Raw genomic sequence first — 17,024 nt, 5'->3', positions numbered from 1 at the left:
GCAGTGCAGATAATCTGACCCACTTCAAACAGGCTATAGGTCTGTCAGTGTTTTTCATTCCAGACATCAACAAACATATTTTGATGAACCAAATCATTGATTTAATATATAAAAATGTGTGCATTTTTGTTTTTTATCAAAGTCAGTCAATCAACAATATTACAATTCCATTTTAGGTACAATAAAACACATTTTTTTTGCAGCTTAGTCTAGAACAAAAGAAATGAAAAGAAGAAAAAGAAAAAAGTTAAAAAAGAAATATGAAGAGGACTGTCAAATAAAACTGCAAAGTAGATTTTACTGTACTTGTCCATTTATCCCCTACTTAAAAATGAAAGCTGCAAATTACAGGACATTTCTTGTTTTACAGCAAACCCTGTACTGTACTGGTACTACCTTTTGTAAACTAACAGCACAAGAACTGCTAATACTATTTTATCCAGCACATGAATTCCTGAATACGAGTTTCTTTTCAAAACAAATAAATCAATACCAATGGAAATGACAAAGCAAACAACAGTGGAGCTTGAAGAAAAACTAAACAGCAGCACATTTGGTTGACATAAAGAGTTTGGCATGACATAGGTCACCTCAGCCTGTTAATGGCTATAATAAGCTCACTTGAAACATCAGTGATCATCTGGTCATTTTGGGACATTAATTTTAAAATTCTTATTCAAATGATACACTTCTCCTTGTATGTTTGATAATGTAACTCTTTATATAGCAAATGTATGATTACCCCTGTCTATGTCAGCTGACTGGCTAGAAGCCACCAGGCATAAAAGTCCATTCAACATGAATGATATTTGATCGGTGGTTCAATACCCAAATACTATTGAATAGAAACCATGTGCACAGGAATGAAAATAAGGTTTTGTTCTGAATCATCATGTCTCTGTGATATTCCATGCTTCATTATCAATAGTAAAGCACTATTAGTGAGAGAGACAGATATAATAGCAAGTCAATTAATAGCAAGGTGACACAGAGGCTGTTCATTGTCTTACCAATGACAGGAGTCTTATTCAGGGCATTTTGCTACTTTGAAGCTATGCAAAAATACTTGTGTGGACAATATATTTGGCAATAACCTAAAAATCATGTTGTATACCATTCAACACCTCATATTCACAGTGTCATATGGTAAGATTACAAATAAAATGCAGTCAAATAAATAAGTGAAGTCACAAAGCAATCAATCTACTCAGATGTAACATAATCACTGGCTCAAAAAGGCTGCAATAAGAATCCAGGTTTTCAAGTACTGATCCTTTTAAACAGATCTTTCATAAATAACACCGTGACTCTTTGGAAGTTGGTATTTGTGTAATATCTCCTTGTTGTCATCTAAAGTGCAACTATTCCTGTTCACACAGGATCAAATATGTTATGTTTGTTAATTGCTCTATAATAAAGAAGCGGTCACTGTGAGGAAATAGTGTGTAATAAAACCCTACGGTTTTGTTTGGCACTTCTTGGCAGTGGCTAAGTGCCTGTGGCATGGCATGGGGATACAATCATTCAGGTGGCAAAATAAATTTTCATTTTTCCAACTGCCCTTTTTTTCAGTCATCTCTGCACATTGCTGATTGAAATAATTTTGTAAATGCACCATATGACCCACTGAGTTTTGAGTTCTTTACTTTCATAAAAAAAAAGTAGAATCTATTACTTCTGTTTTTCCCAACAGTGGCATAAAATCTTATACTGTTAGGTCTTTATTCCATCATATGAAAAAATACAAAATAGAGCACAGACTGCTTTGTCACGTCACACATGGAAAGCAATGCCAACATCTTTTAAGTTAGTAAAATTCATTATGAATAAAAAAAATAACACTCCCTTACAGACAAAAGATAGACAATTCATGGTAATATAGTGCAATGGCCCCGGTGTAATGTAATGTCACACTGGGTAGTTGGGTGTTAATGAATGTCTCTCTGCATTCCTCCTCCCCTGCTTGTTTTGCATGGCTCGGCAAAGCAGCAACAGACTCATCAGAGACTGGCTCCACCCCTAGATTTATTTAAGGGGAGGGTGGAGAAATCACAAGCCGTTTCCAATTTTCATTTTCTTTCTTGCTACACAAAAATGACGGCCTGCTTAAAGTGACAGTACTGTCTGTGAGTTCATGTCCCTCGTCTGGTCGGCCTTTTCCTTCCTCCGGACCTCTCTGTTTTTTAGGTGCTCCAGGTAGACATGTGGAGACGGTGTCAGGAAAAGTCGCGGCCTGGCAGCTCCCAAGCATCCCTTGTTGATGCCGTTTACACGGGGGTGAGAGTGTGCTGGAAGGTTCTGGATCTAACCAGCTCAGCTTTCGCTTCTGGAATGGGAGGGTAAAACCAAAAACATAATAAAAATGAGAATGTAAGGTTTTACACACCATCATCATAACTATCACAGGAACAACCAGCCTGAGGAGTTTAGGCTAGCAGAATCACTTTTTCAAAACGTATTCTTATAAACTTGCTTTTATGTGATGTTTTTCGTGTTTTACTCTCTATTCTTGTCTTTTTATCTTGTGGTGCCTTCTTATTTTGCTTTAATATATTTCATGAGTATGTTTGATTGTTAAAGCATTTTGTAAACTTTGTTTTGAAAAAACATTAAAATGACATTTATTTTATTATTCATTATAGCAAGGTAAGATCACAAAGGCCTCTGGGACGAGTGATGCATACTTGAGAAGGCATTGTCAGATGGTAACAAAGGGAACTTCCAGTAAGAGGCCCACCTTAACTGGGATATGGAGTTGGTTTTGGCGCCAGCGTGATGGGAGAATGGGAGTAGTATTCTGGATCGGAGTAACTGAGGGCTGAAATCCCACCTGAGGGAACCACAGCTTGAGCATCATCTCCACCTGCAGCAGGGTGTGCAGGTACTTCTCTCTGCAGGACAAAAGGGAGAGAAGGGACAAGCATTAATCATAACACTGGTTATTACTGACAATTACAAAATCCCCATTACTATCACTAAATGTTGGCCTGTTACTTGCTATTAGTGACTTTCACTGGCTTACCCCATGTCAGGCTTCTGCAGAATTCCCAGAATTCTCTGCAATCTATCCATGGCAACGCTCTGCTGGAAACTACTTAAACCTGCCAAAGATCAAAGATACAAGATTCAATGCAAATACACACTTGGAGGTTTTATTACAGGATGTGATGGTGTAAAATTTGAAAACAGATGATAATAATAATAATAATAATGTTTGGTATTGCTCAACTACATACCTTTCTCAAATCGTCCAGTTTTCAGTCCATTTAGAAGCTCAAACAAAGGTCTGATAAATCTGCGCAAGTCAGCACACTGGGGGAGGGAGTGAAGAGAAAGGCTTACATTATACCACTCAGAAAATATCAGTTTCAGTGCAGGACAGGTCTGGCCCATTGTTATTTATAGCTATTGATCAGTCCTAAAACTAAGACACAGAATTTTCAAATCATTTTAAAAAAAAAGCTCACTTTCTGAGCGAAGGCCAGGTCCCCTGCTGTGGCTGATGAGGGACTTAATGTGGCAGCTCCAGTCATGGGTGAGGCTGGATGCTTCACTTTGTCAGGGCAGCGTTCTGCTTGGTCGTTCTGAGACCTGCAGTACGACTCATCTGCGTGACCTGGGAAGGGAAAGTATTTCCCAGAAAGCGTTGTTCCTTCACCAGCTGAGAATGGCTTGCTTAGTCCGCTCTCCCCCTCTCCCTCGGAGGAGAAGACGTCTGCTTCATCCTCAGTCTGCTCACTCTCGCTGAGGAGAAAGCTGGGGGTGGAGCGGAGCGAGTCGTAAGATGGCCATTTGGAAGATTTGACCAATGAATTCATCTCTGGAGAGAGAGAGAGAGAGAGAGAGAGAGAGAGAGAGAGAGAGAGAGAGAGAGAGAGAGAACAAGAGTGGGAGAGAAAGAGCTATTTGAATATAATAGTAGAGAGAATAGTAGACATCTAACCTCAAAACAGAATTCAAGAAAAAAGTAAGGTATCATTCAGTTGCCACAAGACCACTAGCAAAACAATCAAAATAGTAATATTAACTTCTGCAATGTCCAGATCAATTCCAGTCCAAATTGATTTTTCCCCAAGTGCTGAAAGAAACAATATTCCATGGAAAAAAGGTGTCCAAATCTGGCGCAATTCATATCACAATCTCAATATTCAGCAAAAGAATCCCAACATGATCCGTTTGTCAATATCAAGCAGCCCTAATCAGAGGAGTGCTTGTTGCTCAGAAGTAGGGTTGCAAAGGGGTGGAAAATTTCCGGTAAATTTCCGGAAAGTTTCCAGTAAATTTCCATGGGAAGTTAAGCTGGGGAATTTTGGAAATATTCCAAATTGGAAACTTTCCATGGGAATTATGGGAATTTATGGGAATTTATGGGAATTTATGGGAATTAATGGGAATTTATGGGAATTAACTGGGAATTGAGGGTAATTTAATGGAAAGGTATCATATCCAAGCATAAATATTTGTTTTGTTATAAGCAGACATCCATCCAAAATAATACAATTAAAACAGATTTATTTGTAAGTAGAACTTTATCAAGTGTTAAATATTTTATTGAACAATCAATTCTTTCATTGAAGAACAAAAACATGAATGTTGAGCTGCATGTAGGGGGCGTGGTCTCAATAGCCCTGCAGTAAGCAGTGTGCTATGTGCATGTGATTGAGGAATAGCAAAGATATTCAACTGTACTTGCATGATATCTGGTTGTTTTAGTCAGGATTATGCTAAAATATGTTTTCCCCAACTATATTTAAGTTCCCTATTAAGAGCATACCTTCAATTTAGTAAATTCCTGGTTTATTCCGGTTTATTCCCATAAATTCCCGTTAATTCCCATAAATTCCCGTTAATTCCCATGGAAAGTTTCCAACTTTGAAAATTCCCGGAATTTTGCAACCCTACTCAGAAGTTGAGCACAATCTCTGAAAATGCACCAGGTCTCAGCACATAGAAGCAAGCTAAGTACAAGGCAAACTATCAGTTTTCATAGTTCATCACAAAGGGAGAGGGAGAGATCACACAAATCCCACCGTGGATGTGGGAGGGAATTTATTTTGCAAGACACAAGGCTTGCACCTACTTTATATTCCCACCTCTGGGTTGTTTTGGTGGATGTGTCCCCAGATCAACTCTAATGCAGTGCCATGCCCATAGTGATATGATCCATATGATTAGTATTCACTCTCAAAGCCACAATGACTGAGCTACCGCTGTTATTATGATCAGGAGTGTCTGTGTGTGTGTGTGTGTGTGTGTGTGTGTGTGTGTGTGTGTGTGTGTGTGTCATATAAGGACAGATGACATTTTCGTCAACTGTGGACTGTGATGAACTCTGGAAACCACAACAACAACAATAATAAACTGATAACCTGCCACGATGGGACATTATAAATATTTCAGTCTTGTAAATGATCTCAAATGTGGCTGTATCTGCAATGATTTTGCCACTAATTGTATAATTTATATAGCTATCCACATCGAGGTAAGACACCACTGAGTTAGTTATCTTTGTAATAAATATGAAACGTCACATGTACATGCAGGGATTTGGGACGATTTGATCGTGGTTATCTCTAAATGAAAGTCGGGTGACTGGAAAAGAGCAGCAAAGCCAAATAAGCGAATAACGATACATATTTAGACATCACAACAATGTATCACTGAAGCAAAACATAACTGTATTTTTTTAAGTTTTAACTTTACAGCTGACGTTTTATAAAGACAGAAACAAACAGATGGCAGAGGAGAGCACTCACCTTATGTCTGGAGCAGACGTGGATTCACGACAGGAAAACAAACAGCAACGGTAAAAAGAAGGCACGTTATTTGACCAGTCTCAAGCCTAAACAACTTCTTCCAATAAAGCTAAGGGACGTATGTGTTTACACACACAGCGCTGGCGTCTACTGTTGTCCAGCTTCCTCTCTTTCCCTCCCTTTTCTTCTTCTTGTTTCCTTACTCGTCAGCTCCCTTGTTCCAGCGAGGTCGAACATGTGAAAAAAGCACCACAGAACTCCACGGCAGTTACACGTGCGGCATCGAACGTTGTCATTGGCTGCTACGCAGTTCGGTCTGCTCTCATTGGCTTAGAGGGTGACCAACCAGCGGCATTCTTAACGCCGGTTGGCTGGTAATTGCATATCACCCACCGCACCCCCCTGCACGTGTTGATGGTGTGGCGAACGAGCAAGGCACGCGGCGTTCACTTTGAAGCGCTGGCACGTACAGAGGAGTCAGTAGTAGATATTTTGCAACAGGCATATTAAGTAAGATGGAGCTAATCTGCCTGCAGCGATGAAGTGCAACACGTGAGGAAGTAAAACAGTCAAAGTAGAAGCCAGGCGTTGGCATATTTCTATTCTGTTTCTATTCTGTTTCTACTCTATGTTGATGTTGTTCTTGTTTTTTTCCTTCTTTTTCCTGTCTCTTTTTCTGTGAGTGTGTGTGTGTGTGTGTGTGCGCGTGAGTGAGAGTGATTTCTCACGACGCTGGTTCCCACCAGGGATCTGCAAGCCATAAATTACAGATTTCTCATAATTGAGTTGGAGGAAGCCCTCCAGCTGACCATGGAGAGATTTTGGAAGATTTCAGAATATCAAGGGGTTGAATAGCTGTGTAATGAATGCACTTTTAAGGAATAATCTACCTTGCAGCAAACTTGGCCAAAAGGGACCCTATAATCATGTTTTTAGAGCCACTTCCTTCTGAAGTGGGTTTTGTGTTTTTAGAATTAAACTAGTTTCTTGGTTTAGATGGGGTAGGCTTAAGAGAATAAGACACATGGCATCATAGGCCTATTAGAGAGAGACAAAGAGCTTTGAACACAGCATTACATAATTAGATAATAAGATTGCTATAGGCTATGAGCGAATTACCTCATCTGTATCTGTCATACGCACAAACAATACCCTGTTGTGTTGACTACTTGACCACTGATTAGGCTACTACCAATTGAGAGTGCTTTTGATTATGGTGTATCCCCAAACTATTGCATTTGCAAGCTATTAGCCGTAATCAAACACATTATTAGGTGTTTTAATCAATGTCAGATAGGCATTGCTAGATTGAGAGACTTGTGATCGGAAGATAAAAAGATTGGGACCCAACCACTTTTGCCAATTCACTAATTAGTCTCAGCTAGTTGATATGAAAATGCAACTATCTATCTGGCTTGTTTACATCGGCTCAAGAGGAATCACAGACTGGGTAACAGAGGGAACGGGAGAGTCTGAGAAATATGAGACAGGTGACATGACGTGCTGGGCACAACTGTGGGCGAGGAGGACATAAGTAGTCTGTCTCAGAGTAATACGTCCATGGAGAGAGGCTTTATATCAGTGATAAAGCACGCTGCCTGGATCATGCTGCATGTACAGAACCCCATGTGCCTCTTGTACTCCACAGGCCAGAATAATCTGTTCTGACCAGTAGTGATGTGTTATTGACACCAGTGGTGTAACTAAAGTAAAGTAGTTGCACCATGGCCCATCAGCCTTCCAAGGAATCTGTGGTGGGCCGCCATTTGAGTAACGTTCTCTGGATGGTTGTTTGGATTACTGCCATGGCTCCTTAGCCTTGGCAACTTGTGGGAGCAAGGTTGATTTGTGTTACTGCTGGGTGTGTTGTATTACTTGGTTGCAGTGTTCAAGCTGTAGGCTGGTGGGCAACCATGTGCCATGGAGGACTGAGTCTGCAGATTTTCATTACAGCCAAACACTACACCAGCTGATCTCACTGATCAACACACCTTCAGCCAGAGAGGAGGATCTCATCAGAGAAATCAGCTGCTGTAGTGTTTGGTTGGAATGAAAACCTGCAGACTCTGTCCTCCATGGCACATGGTTGTCTGTCCCTGCTGTAGGCTACATGAGAGAAGTGTGTTTGATGTAGAGATCAGAGGACTGCTGTCCATGGCGCTGACCAGGTTACTATTTGTGTAATGAGAGTTGGCACAGTGGACCGCTCAGGAGTGACTTCTTTGCAGTTGTCTGCTCTGTGATAGATATGTCTGCTAATGTGTATATGATGGAGAAGGTGGTAGTGTATGTGTGTGCATGTGGGGAAGGGTACAACAAAAACATCACTATTATGTTACACCACTGGTTGTCAAAGAATATGTTCCATATAGAGATAGTGTGACTGAACTGATGGACACACTATTATCATCTATATTCCCTTTCCCCATAAATTCTACTATCATGTTGTTTTAACTGTGATTTCCTGATTCTGATTCAATTCTTGACAGCTGTCAGAGGTGGCACTCACTCTCTTTCAGTGTGAAATATAGGTCAACCACCACTGTATTGACCCCCCTCCATCCCCGTCCCATCCCATCCCATCCCATCCCATCCCATCCCACCCCATCCCACCATGCCACCCATTGACAGAAGCCGCAGGACAGGATATCCACCTGACCTGGTAACCTCTACAGAGAATCCAGCTCAGTGTAAATGTTTAACTTTCCCTGTGTGCAGGGAGAGAGAGCGGGTGCACACATTTAACCCCCTGTGGTGGGAGTGATGGGTCTGACAGCCCATGCATGGTTGATGCGTCTCTGTTGTGCAGGGACGCTACAAATGTAGCTTGCGGGAGGCGGCTTTGACATCGCGAATGTGCATCAACACCACACTGTGCAGAGGTGACCCCGATAAGATGCGGAGAGCTGCTGCTGAGCCGAGACCCCATTCACACAAAAACATCCCCGGCGATGTTTGCATCTCCCCCACCCCGTGAAATCAATGAGGGCACCTACATTTTCTCTGAACCGTACCTGACAACGAGTTGTGAAGCTTCAATGTAGGTAAACATAATTTTATGCACATTCAATTATATCTGTATCCTACTGACATCTTTGTTTAAATACTGATTGTTTCATCTTGGTGTTTATAGAGTGTTCTGTGGTAAATAGTGACCGAGAATGAAATGGTGAATTTTCTCACCAACTAAAACAATGGTCAGAAAATGACACTCATGTATTAACTGTTTTTCATTAGTAAGATTGTGTGGGTAGTAAGGATCAGAAGACATGTCGAAATTCAACATATCGCAAAACATAATTGTGACAATATGTGTAGTGGGGTAGAAAAATGAATCGCGATATTTGCTACATTTTACTCTGCTGTAGTAGTAATCACAAATGAGACGGCTTGACCATCACAAGTTCACAAGCTCTCCATCTAAATTATATTCTTTGCACTTTGTAATGCCATTTTTAAATTGTTTACTTTCTAGCAAGCCAATGTCATTGCTACAAAGATTTGTAGCTCAGAAATAAACATAATTCTGCAGGCACACTTTGTCATTGAACTTTTATTTATTACATTGTATTGTGGTTGTATCGAATTGTGAACCCCATATCGCGTATAGAATCGTATTGTGAGATAAACATATCGTCCCATCCATAGTGGATAGACCCGATGAAGAACACAACAAAATGTAATCAACCAAGAGTACAGTAACATGCTCATTACAACCAAAAATATGAGTACAACATATTTTATTCCTTTCTGAATAGAAGCACAGCACTTCTCCTTTCAAATTTGTGCAAAGGAAAAATGCCAAAGTCAACTTGAACAATGACACAATGCACAGATGATGTCTTCCTTTTATTTTGAAACAATGTGACCACATGGAAGTTCATTTTGATATTATGATTTTGATGGTTTCTTTTTTGTTTCCTTCTTCCAGTTTGCTGGTCCTGTCCTGACTGGTCTGTTGAAAATGTCCTATTTCATCACACTACATTCCACTAGCAGCCGACCCAGGGATCCTGTCTGTGTGTCTTGGAGATGAAGGCGAGCTTCCTGGTCATGTCGGCATGGTAGATGCGCTTGCAGTTCTCAAAGTTCCTCCGCTGTCTCTCTCGGCAAGGCTTCTCGTAGTAGCGTTTTCGCTTCACTGTTTCAATAATCCCATCCTGAGCCAGGACCCTGGAACATGTAAAGGAATACAGTGTGAACAGCTGTGACTAGGGTTGAGGCCAAGTCACTCAATATGTAGATTAACACATCAATACAAATAACACTGGAAGAGCAGTCGTTCTAAATTTTCTGAATAGACTGGAACGTGGAAATGTGTTTGGGCAAAATATTTCCAGTTTTAAATTTTGGAGAAATTCTTCTTCCTGAGTCTGGGACTATGGGCTAACTGCATAAATGGAAACAAAATGTTTAATTGAAATTGTTTGTGTACCTAGATCAACAATTACACCAGCGGTCTTACTGCAGAGCAGTTTTAGAACTTGTTGTAGTGGACTGACAAGTTTAAAGTTTAGGGTGATGAAACAGACTCCGCCCACTCCCCAGTTATGAAAAATACAAAGTTGTGGGTCGTGACCAAGGAGGTTCTATATTAACGTCGTGACAGGACAGTAGAGGGGGCGGGGCTGGAGGGGGGAGGTTGAATGGGTGGTAATTTGATGACGGATCAATGTGGAATACCCACTTCATCATTTCCACCGCTAGTTGGTGTCAAAAAACAGAGTTGCACGTAAAATCCAGGAAGAAAACACGATGTATTATCAAGGATGCATGTGTGTTTCATCATAAATTGCCCTGAACATTTATTTACATAAAAAAAAGGGGAGTTTATGGTTTCATCCTGAAATAGAGGATACCCTGAGTCTTTACCCTATCGCCATTAAATTGATATATAAGAATCATGAATAATAGCAATCTGTTGTAGTTTGTGTATTAAATTGGCTGTTATTAGCTTCATTACAACCTAGCCCCGATACCTGCCGTTCTCTCCATGTATTGTCGCTCATACAAAGAGAAACAGAGAGAAAGGTGTGTATCTAAAGCGAAACCCTCAAACAAACATAACATCAATGTTACCGCTAATGAACAGTAAGGTTATTGCTCAGCTGCTGCACTGTGACATTGAACCGAAGGGTGAGTTAGCTAACGCTAGCTAGTTAGCCGCTGGTTAAGAATAACACATTTTAGCTAATTCTAATACGTGCGAAAAATTATAATAGTATTGACCAAAGCGTTTGACCTGTTCAAAGTCTTGTATGCTGCATCGACGTTGCCCTCATGAACCATTATTGTCCGCGCAAAGAAGCGAAGATGGTTCGCCATGTTGAGGCCGGTGGTGCTCGCCGAAAAGTGGACCGGGTGGAAACAACTATAAATAGTTCCACCTACTAGAAACCCTGCAGAAAATCAACGCTAGGTGACGCTTGACTCAACCATTTTGCTGACCTCTGTCCCCAGCAGAAATGCTTTAGTGAACATTTTACTTATTGTGTTGCATGCTTTCAAGGTTGTTTTTTGTCATACATGTGCTTAAAGCCAAATTCCCAAAGAGGTGCATTCACCTACATTTGATCCTTGTGATCTGATTTATCAGTGTGACTTGCAGGTGGAAAGAAATCCAAACTAGTTATTGCTGTTGGCAGGGGATTTCAATGATGAAGTCATGGCTCCATAAATCATATGGAGAAAGATCATCAGACATCACAAATTAGGTAAATAATGGAAATAAAGTAAGTTATGACTGAATCCAAAATGAATGAATGGACAGACAGACAGACAGACAAATAAATATCCACTCTTACATGGGAACCAAAGGGCAGGGAAGGCATGTTGGACATGTTGGACTAACTGCTCCTCAGCAATTATTATTATGGTCTATTAGCCTGTGAGCCAGGACCCCAAATTTGGGCCATCGGTACCATCTGGGGAGAATAATTCTCATAGTGATTTTTGAGATGTACTTCTGTTTTCGTGAAAGATGTAACACAAAAGTTTCCTCTGTACATGACCTAAAGAATGAATGCCATGTTTACATATACATAGAGGAAGACCCACTAGCAAAGAAATTCCATGACCCAATGAAAACCAACAAGCTACAAGAGAGAAGTGAAATCAAGTGGGAGGGCAATCATCTTGAAAGCAGACAGGTCTTTGTTTGGACGCATCATAGTGATGGCACAAGGGTGCAGTCTACGTATGGAGGATATCCTTTCTCATCCCCTTGGACCATTGCCCTGGGCCCTGTCCACACCAGATGGATTGCTGAGAAAGACAAATACATCTACTTAGGCCACAACCTAGCAGAAAAATGTAGCAGTAGAAGAGCAACTCCCAGGAAACTCTGCTACAGTGGTTGATGGAATGAACTTGGTCCAAAGAGTGAAAGGTGATCAAGTTACTTTCAGTGATAGCCACAACAGTTCTGGGTATGGCTCTGAGGGAAGGCAGTCAGAGTAGCAGAATAGATGTTGTGTTCGACACATACAAGGAGAACTCTATCAAGAATAGTGAAAGATCTCTACGGGGTGAAGAGACTGGTCATGAGTTGCAAGGTATCACAGGCGCACAGATGGTGAGGCAGTGGAGGAGCTTCCTGACCAAATTCAGTAACAAAACTAGTCTCATTAGCTTCATAGTCCATGAATGGAGGAAGGCGGAGTACAGAGCAAAGCTACAGGAGAAGATTCTGTATGCAACTGTGAATGACAAATGTTACAGAATCACATCTCAAGACAGTGAGGATGTGTCAGCTCTTCAAAGTCAACAAGAAGAAGCAAATGGCCGCCTACTTCTCCATGCTGCCCATGCCACAAGAGAGGGATACCGATCTGTAGTTATCTGCTCAGAAGACACAGATGTCTTTATCATGTCTTTAGCATTCTGTGACAAGATTGAGGCCCCATTGTTCCAGAAGTGTGGCACTAGAACCCGTACAAGGCTTGTAGACATCAGGATGGTTGCTGCCACTGTTGGCATAGAGGTTTGTAGGGCTCTCATCGGGTTGCACGCATATACAGGATGTGACACTGTAAGTGCTTTTGCAGGCAAAGGGAAGACAAGTGCCCTAAAACCTCTGACCAGCAACAGGGAAACTCAGGACACATTCTTAGAGTTGGGTCAGGAATGGGACCTCTCCCCAGAACTGATGGACAAACTAGAGGCATTTACATGTCTCCTGTATGCCCTGAAAGCATCGACCACCAAGGTCAATGACCTCAGGTATCACCTTTTCTGTGCCAAAGGTGAAATCGAGGGGCACCCCGGTCGCTCACCGAGTAGAGCGCGTACCATATAAGGCTCAGTCCTTCCTGCAGTGACCCGGGTTCGAATCTGGCCTGTGGTCATTTGCTGCATGTCCTCCACTCTCTCTCTCCCATACCTTCCTGTCTCTCTCTCATGCTATCTCTGTCAAATAAAGCATAAAATGCCTAAAATAAAAAAAAAAAAAAAAAAAAAGGTGAAATCGAAAGTCATCAACTCCCACCACCGTTCAAGGACTGCTTAACAAAACATGCACAGCGAGCCAACTACCAGGCTGGTATATGGAGAAGATGTTTGGAGAAGGACCCCAAGCCCTGTTGGCAGAGGATGGAAGATGGAGAGAGAAGAGGAAGCTGAACAGTTGGTGGTGCACTGGATGGAAGGCCAGCCAGCACCCGATGCTGTCCTGGATCTACTGGCCTCCAAAGAAATTTTCACTCCCAAGATGTATATGTGTTGCAAATGGCCTCAGGTGTACTGACGTGTAGACTGGCAGACTGTGAGAACCAGGCATCCACCTCAGAGAGTGTGGAAAGTTCAGATGAAGACGTGGAAGACTTGAAAAATTATTAGGATTATTAGGTTATGAAAGGATGTAAAACAAAGTATGGAAAGCAGTCTTTGATTAAATATATTCATTTTACAACCAAATGGGGCCTAGGTTATGGCCGTGTGGAACCCCACATTTGAAATATTGTACTGTAATTCTATATGCAATGACAAAATCTTAAGATTGTTTTGATTTGATACTAAGCACAGATAAATTAACCATCAAGTGCCTAAGTAGCCCAAGTTGTGGACTACCCTTATAAAAATCTGTATAATTGAGAAATTGCAGGGATAAAGTAATTATCTTGCTCAGAAACCTGCTATTATACACGTATTCTTGTAATTCTAGCAGTATATCCTTCAGTAACAATATGGAAAATATCATGACATTGATAAAACTCAAGAAATATCTCCAAATGAGGTTTTTTACCTTTTGGGGGGTGGGGTAACATTTTCTGCTGTACTGATGTTAATATGGAATTTATACAAAAAGTAATTAGTTATTTTAATTCCTGAATAAATTCTCTACAAATCCATGTGATTATATGTGTCCTAGGGTTTTTATTGACTTTTCCAAAATAAACAGATTTTTCTAAAAATTAAATGATTCACTACTGAAATTGGGCACTGTACTGCGAGTACCACCAATGACACAGTTTTCAATGTAGAATTGTATAACAGTATTTGATGAAAAGTGCTTGAACTCAGCTATCATTGTGACAAATTTAAATGTTGAGGGATCACTGATGACAAAATATCACTAGGTTGAATATACGTATATGTTGTACTTTATATTGGCCACTTTCCAGAAATGTATATTTTAGGGTAGCGCTATAAAATGCATGACCGCACACATAAAACTACCACTGGTGCAATGCTATCACATATTTTCTAACTCTAGAGATGTATACATTGCCAAAAATCACTATGAGCATTATTCCTCTCAGATGGTACCGACCAAACCTACTGGCTCACGGACTAGGCTATATGTAAAGTGAGACCGCATTCAGGAGAATCACAACAATCCGGCAGATTTATGAAACTGTACCCGTTGCCATAGCAACAGGGACTGGGTGTCCAGTGTTCTCCTTTCATCAGGGTCATTCTCCCCTTCTTTCTCTCATCCCTGCGTCTCTTAATCCCATATTCTTGGACAGATAATAGCACAGACTGAGGTCAGCCAACGGTGAATGCTGGCCTGGATGGTACTAATTTGCATTCAGAAGTACTTTTATTTGCCCATTCCAAGGTTAATTCACTTGGTGTTATAATTAGGCCTATACTGTAGTTGCTCTGGCGCTTTAAGTGGGAGGAAAGGGAGGAAAAGCTCAGACAACCTGCACAGATACCATCGTGACTCTTTTGTTTGTTGAATGCACTTCATCATGTTTCCAGAGGTATCACTTCTGATCCAGACTCCATGAAATATCCTTGTGTGTGTGTGTGTGTGTGTGTGTGTGTGTGTGTGTGTGTGAGAGAGAGAGAGAGAGAGAGAGACAAAAAGAGAGAGTGAGTAAAAGAGACAGTGACAGAGAGAGGAGTCCCATAACCATTAGCATTTTATCTCTTCTGCAGATCATACAAACCAACCCAGTTACCTCGGGGGATTCCCACTACAAAGGATGGCAAATCAAGAAAGGCAGTTAAATTCCTGTGATAGAAAATGTGGCCAATCAAATCCGCTTTATATCTTTTAACGTCATCCCCTGTTCTTGTCATCAGTTAATTATATGACAGTATCAATCAATAAATCAGTGTAATTCAATTCAGCAGTTCAATTCAGCTTCAAAGAAGAGTAAAACCGATAGCAGCATGGACAACACAAAACAAAACAAAACAGTGAAACAAGACAACACAGTATGCAACTTAATGGTGGGTGAAGTAATTGGAAATTCAATAGTATTGTAATTACAATACTAGAATATATGTATATGTAATATAGCCTATGTTGATTACTCTGATGGGTGTATAGGATGTACATGTAAAGTAATTGCTGCATAGCCTCCAGTTTCTGCTATTTAAAGCACCTGCCTGAAAAGGTAAACAGTGTCTTGTGTCTCTGTTTGTTTACAAACACAACATGCAGAGACATGAAACCTGTCAGAGTGGGGAAAGTGTCTCCTTGTCTCCTTCAGACGGAGACTGGACCAGAGGGCAGTCTGATAAGTAAAACCATATGGCTGTTTATTTGGTGGATTAATGGATATAATGTTTGTCTCCTGATTTTAATTGTAGAGTGTAAATGTTTTTAACCTATAGGCTAATGGCTGCTGAATGCCTCCAACTAGCTGCCTTATCTCATTAGTACCAACTTCCCACCCCCTCTAGGAGCTGAACTGTAGTTTAACCCTGTACTATCTGATTTCACATTCCAAAATCTTAATCTCCCTCAGGATGGCTTCAAATTGTACGTTTTCAAAGAAAAGGTTAATCCATCATTTGTTTTTCTTGTTAAGTGATCCACATGGGCCTATAGCACATCTTCTGGCACCATCCAAGAAAGATCACTTAAATAGGCTTACTTCATTACTTAATCTCCTAATGGCTGTTCGTCAACATCAAACGATTAATTAGAACTGCAATTCCATAATATAAATCCAATTTGGCATAACGTATTTACCAGTAACAACACCCCCATCAATCCAGTATAGCAACAATTTGATCCAAATCTTTCACCATGCTGATATGTAGAGGTGGAGCAGACAGAGGTGGAGATTAAGCCCACAGTGGATCAGGATGGGGGGAAATCGCCATGCATGATCCCTCCCTGCCACCACTCAGCACAGGCTGGACCAGCAGATCCTGCAGAGCTTTGAGCCAATGAATGGCAGAAGGGACCGCATTACAACCCGGTTAACGGTAAACGAGAGACAGACCCGGGCCAGCGAATGACACACGCTCTGCAGTTAAGACTATAGTTTCTATTTTTCTGCAACCATCGTTTTGGGGCATCTGCGTGTATTGAAATGGAGAATAAAATCACAGACTTCTCGGGCAAATGGAAAATGAAATCTTCGGAAAATTTCGAAGAACTTTTGAAAGCACTGGGTGAGTAACTATCATGCAGCATTTGGGACATTTTATGTATCCCATTAACTCTCATTTGCTAAGCATGTCTATTTAAGTTGCTGGAAGAAAAGCGAGTGATGGTGTCTACTGAAAATGTTTTAGCCTACTGCTTTACTGTTTTTGAAAATGTTTTTTTTGTTTTCCTGTCCAAAGTCTCCCAGAACAAGACAGGGTTAACCGAAAATATGATGTCAATTTACATCATATTTTCGGCCTTTAGCAAACAAATGCGAAAATGCTTTACTTTAAAAAGAAAAATCCTTAAAATTTGATATTAATATGCATTTAACCAGAAGTCTAAATGCTGTATACAGCCCGATCCCAATCCAGGTCACAGTTAAAAAAAATATAAATAAATGTATACATACATACATACATACATATATA

General features: G+C 40.7%; 2 protein-coding genes across 2 annotated transcripts; both read right to left on the bottom strand.

Annotated features, from left to right (window-relative positions):
• Positions 1-125: 125 nt before the first annotated feature.
• LOC139659990 (circadian-associated transcriptional repressor-like) lies at positions 126-5,930 on the bottom strand. The gene is made up of 6 exons (XM_071538028.1): positions 5,757-5,930; positions 3,468-3,820; positions 3,237-3,312; positions 3,023-3,101; positions 2,738-2,891; positions 126-2,326 (listed from the first exon to the last, which is right to left on the bottom strand). The coding sequence occupies exons 2-6, from the start codon at positions 3,816-3,818 to the stop codon at positions 2,030-2,032; spliced, it is 957 nt and encodes a 318-aa protein (XP_071394129.1). The 5' UTR covers positions 3,819-3,820; positions 5,757-5,930; the 3' UTR covers positions 126-2,029.
• Positions 5,931-9,294: 3,364 nt separating this feature from the next.
• LOC139659991 (small ribosomal subunit protein bS21m-like) lies at positions 9,295-11,105 on the bottom strand. The gene is made up of 2 exons (XM_071538029.1): positions 10,999-11,105; positions 9,295-9,929 (listed from the first exon to the last, which is right to left on the bottom strand). Exons 1-2 carry the CDS (start codon positions 11,079-11,081, stop codon positions 9,749-9,751), a joined length of 264 nt encoding a protein of 87 aa, XP_071394130.1. The 5' UTR covers positions 11,082-11,105; the 3' UTR covers positions 9,295-9,748.
• Positions 11,106-17,024: the final 5,919 nt, after the last annotated feature.

This window comes from Centroberyx affinis, unplaced genomic scaffold (genome assembly GCF_046629955.1).
Source record: "Centroberyx affinis isolate AG114_WGS23_722 - 3 ecotype Tasmania unplaced genomic scaffold, CSIRO-AGI_Caff_v1 ptg003185l_1, whole genome shotgun sequence".
Classification (NCBI taxonomy): Eukaryota; Metazoa; Chordata; class Actinopteri; order Beryciformes; family Berycidae; genus Centroberyx; species Centroberyx affinis.
Note: the sequence above shows the minus strand (reverse complement) of the source record. Positions and strands in the feature narration are given on the sequence as shown.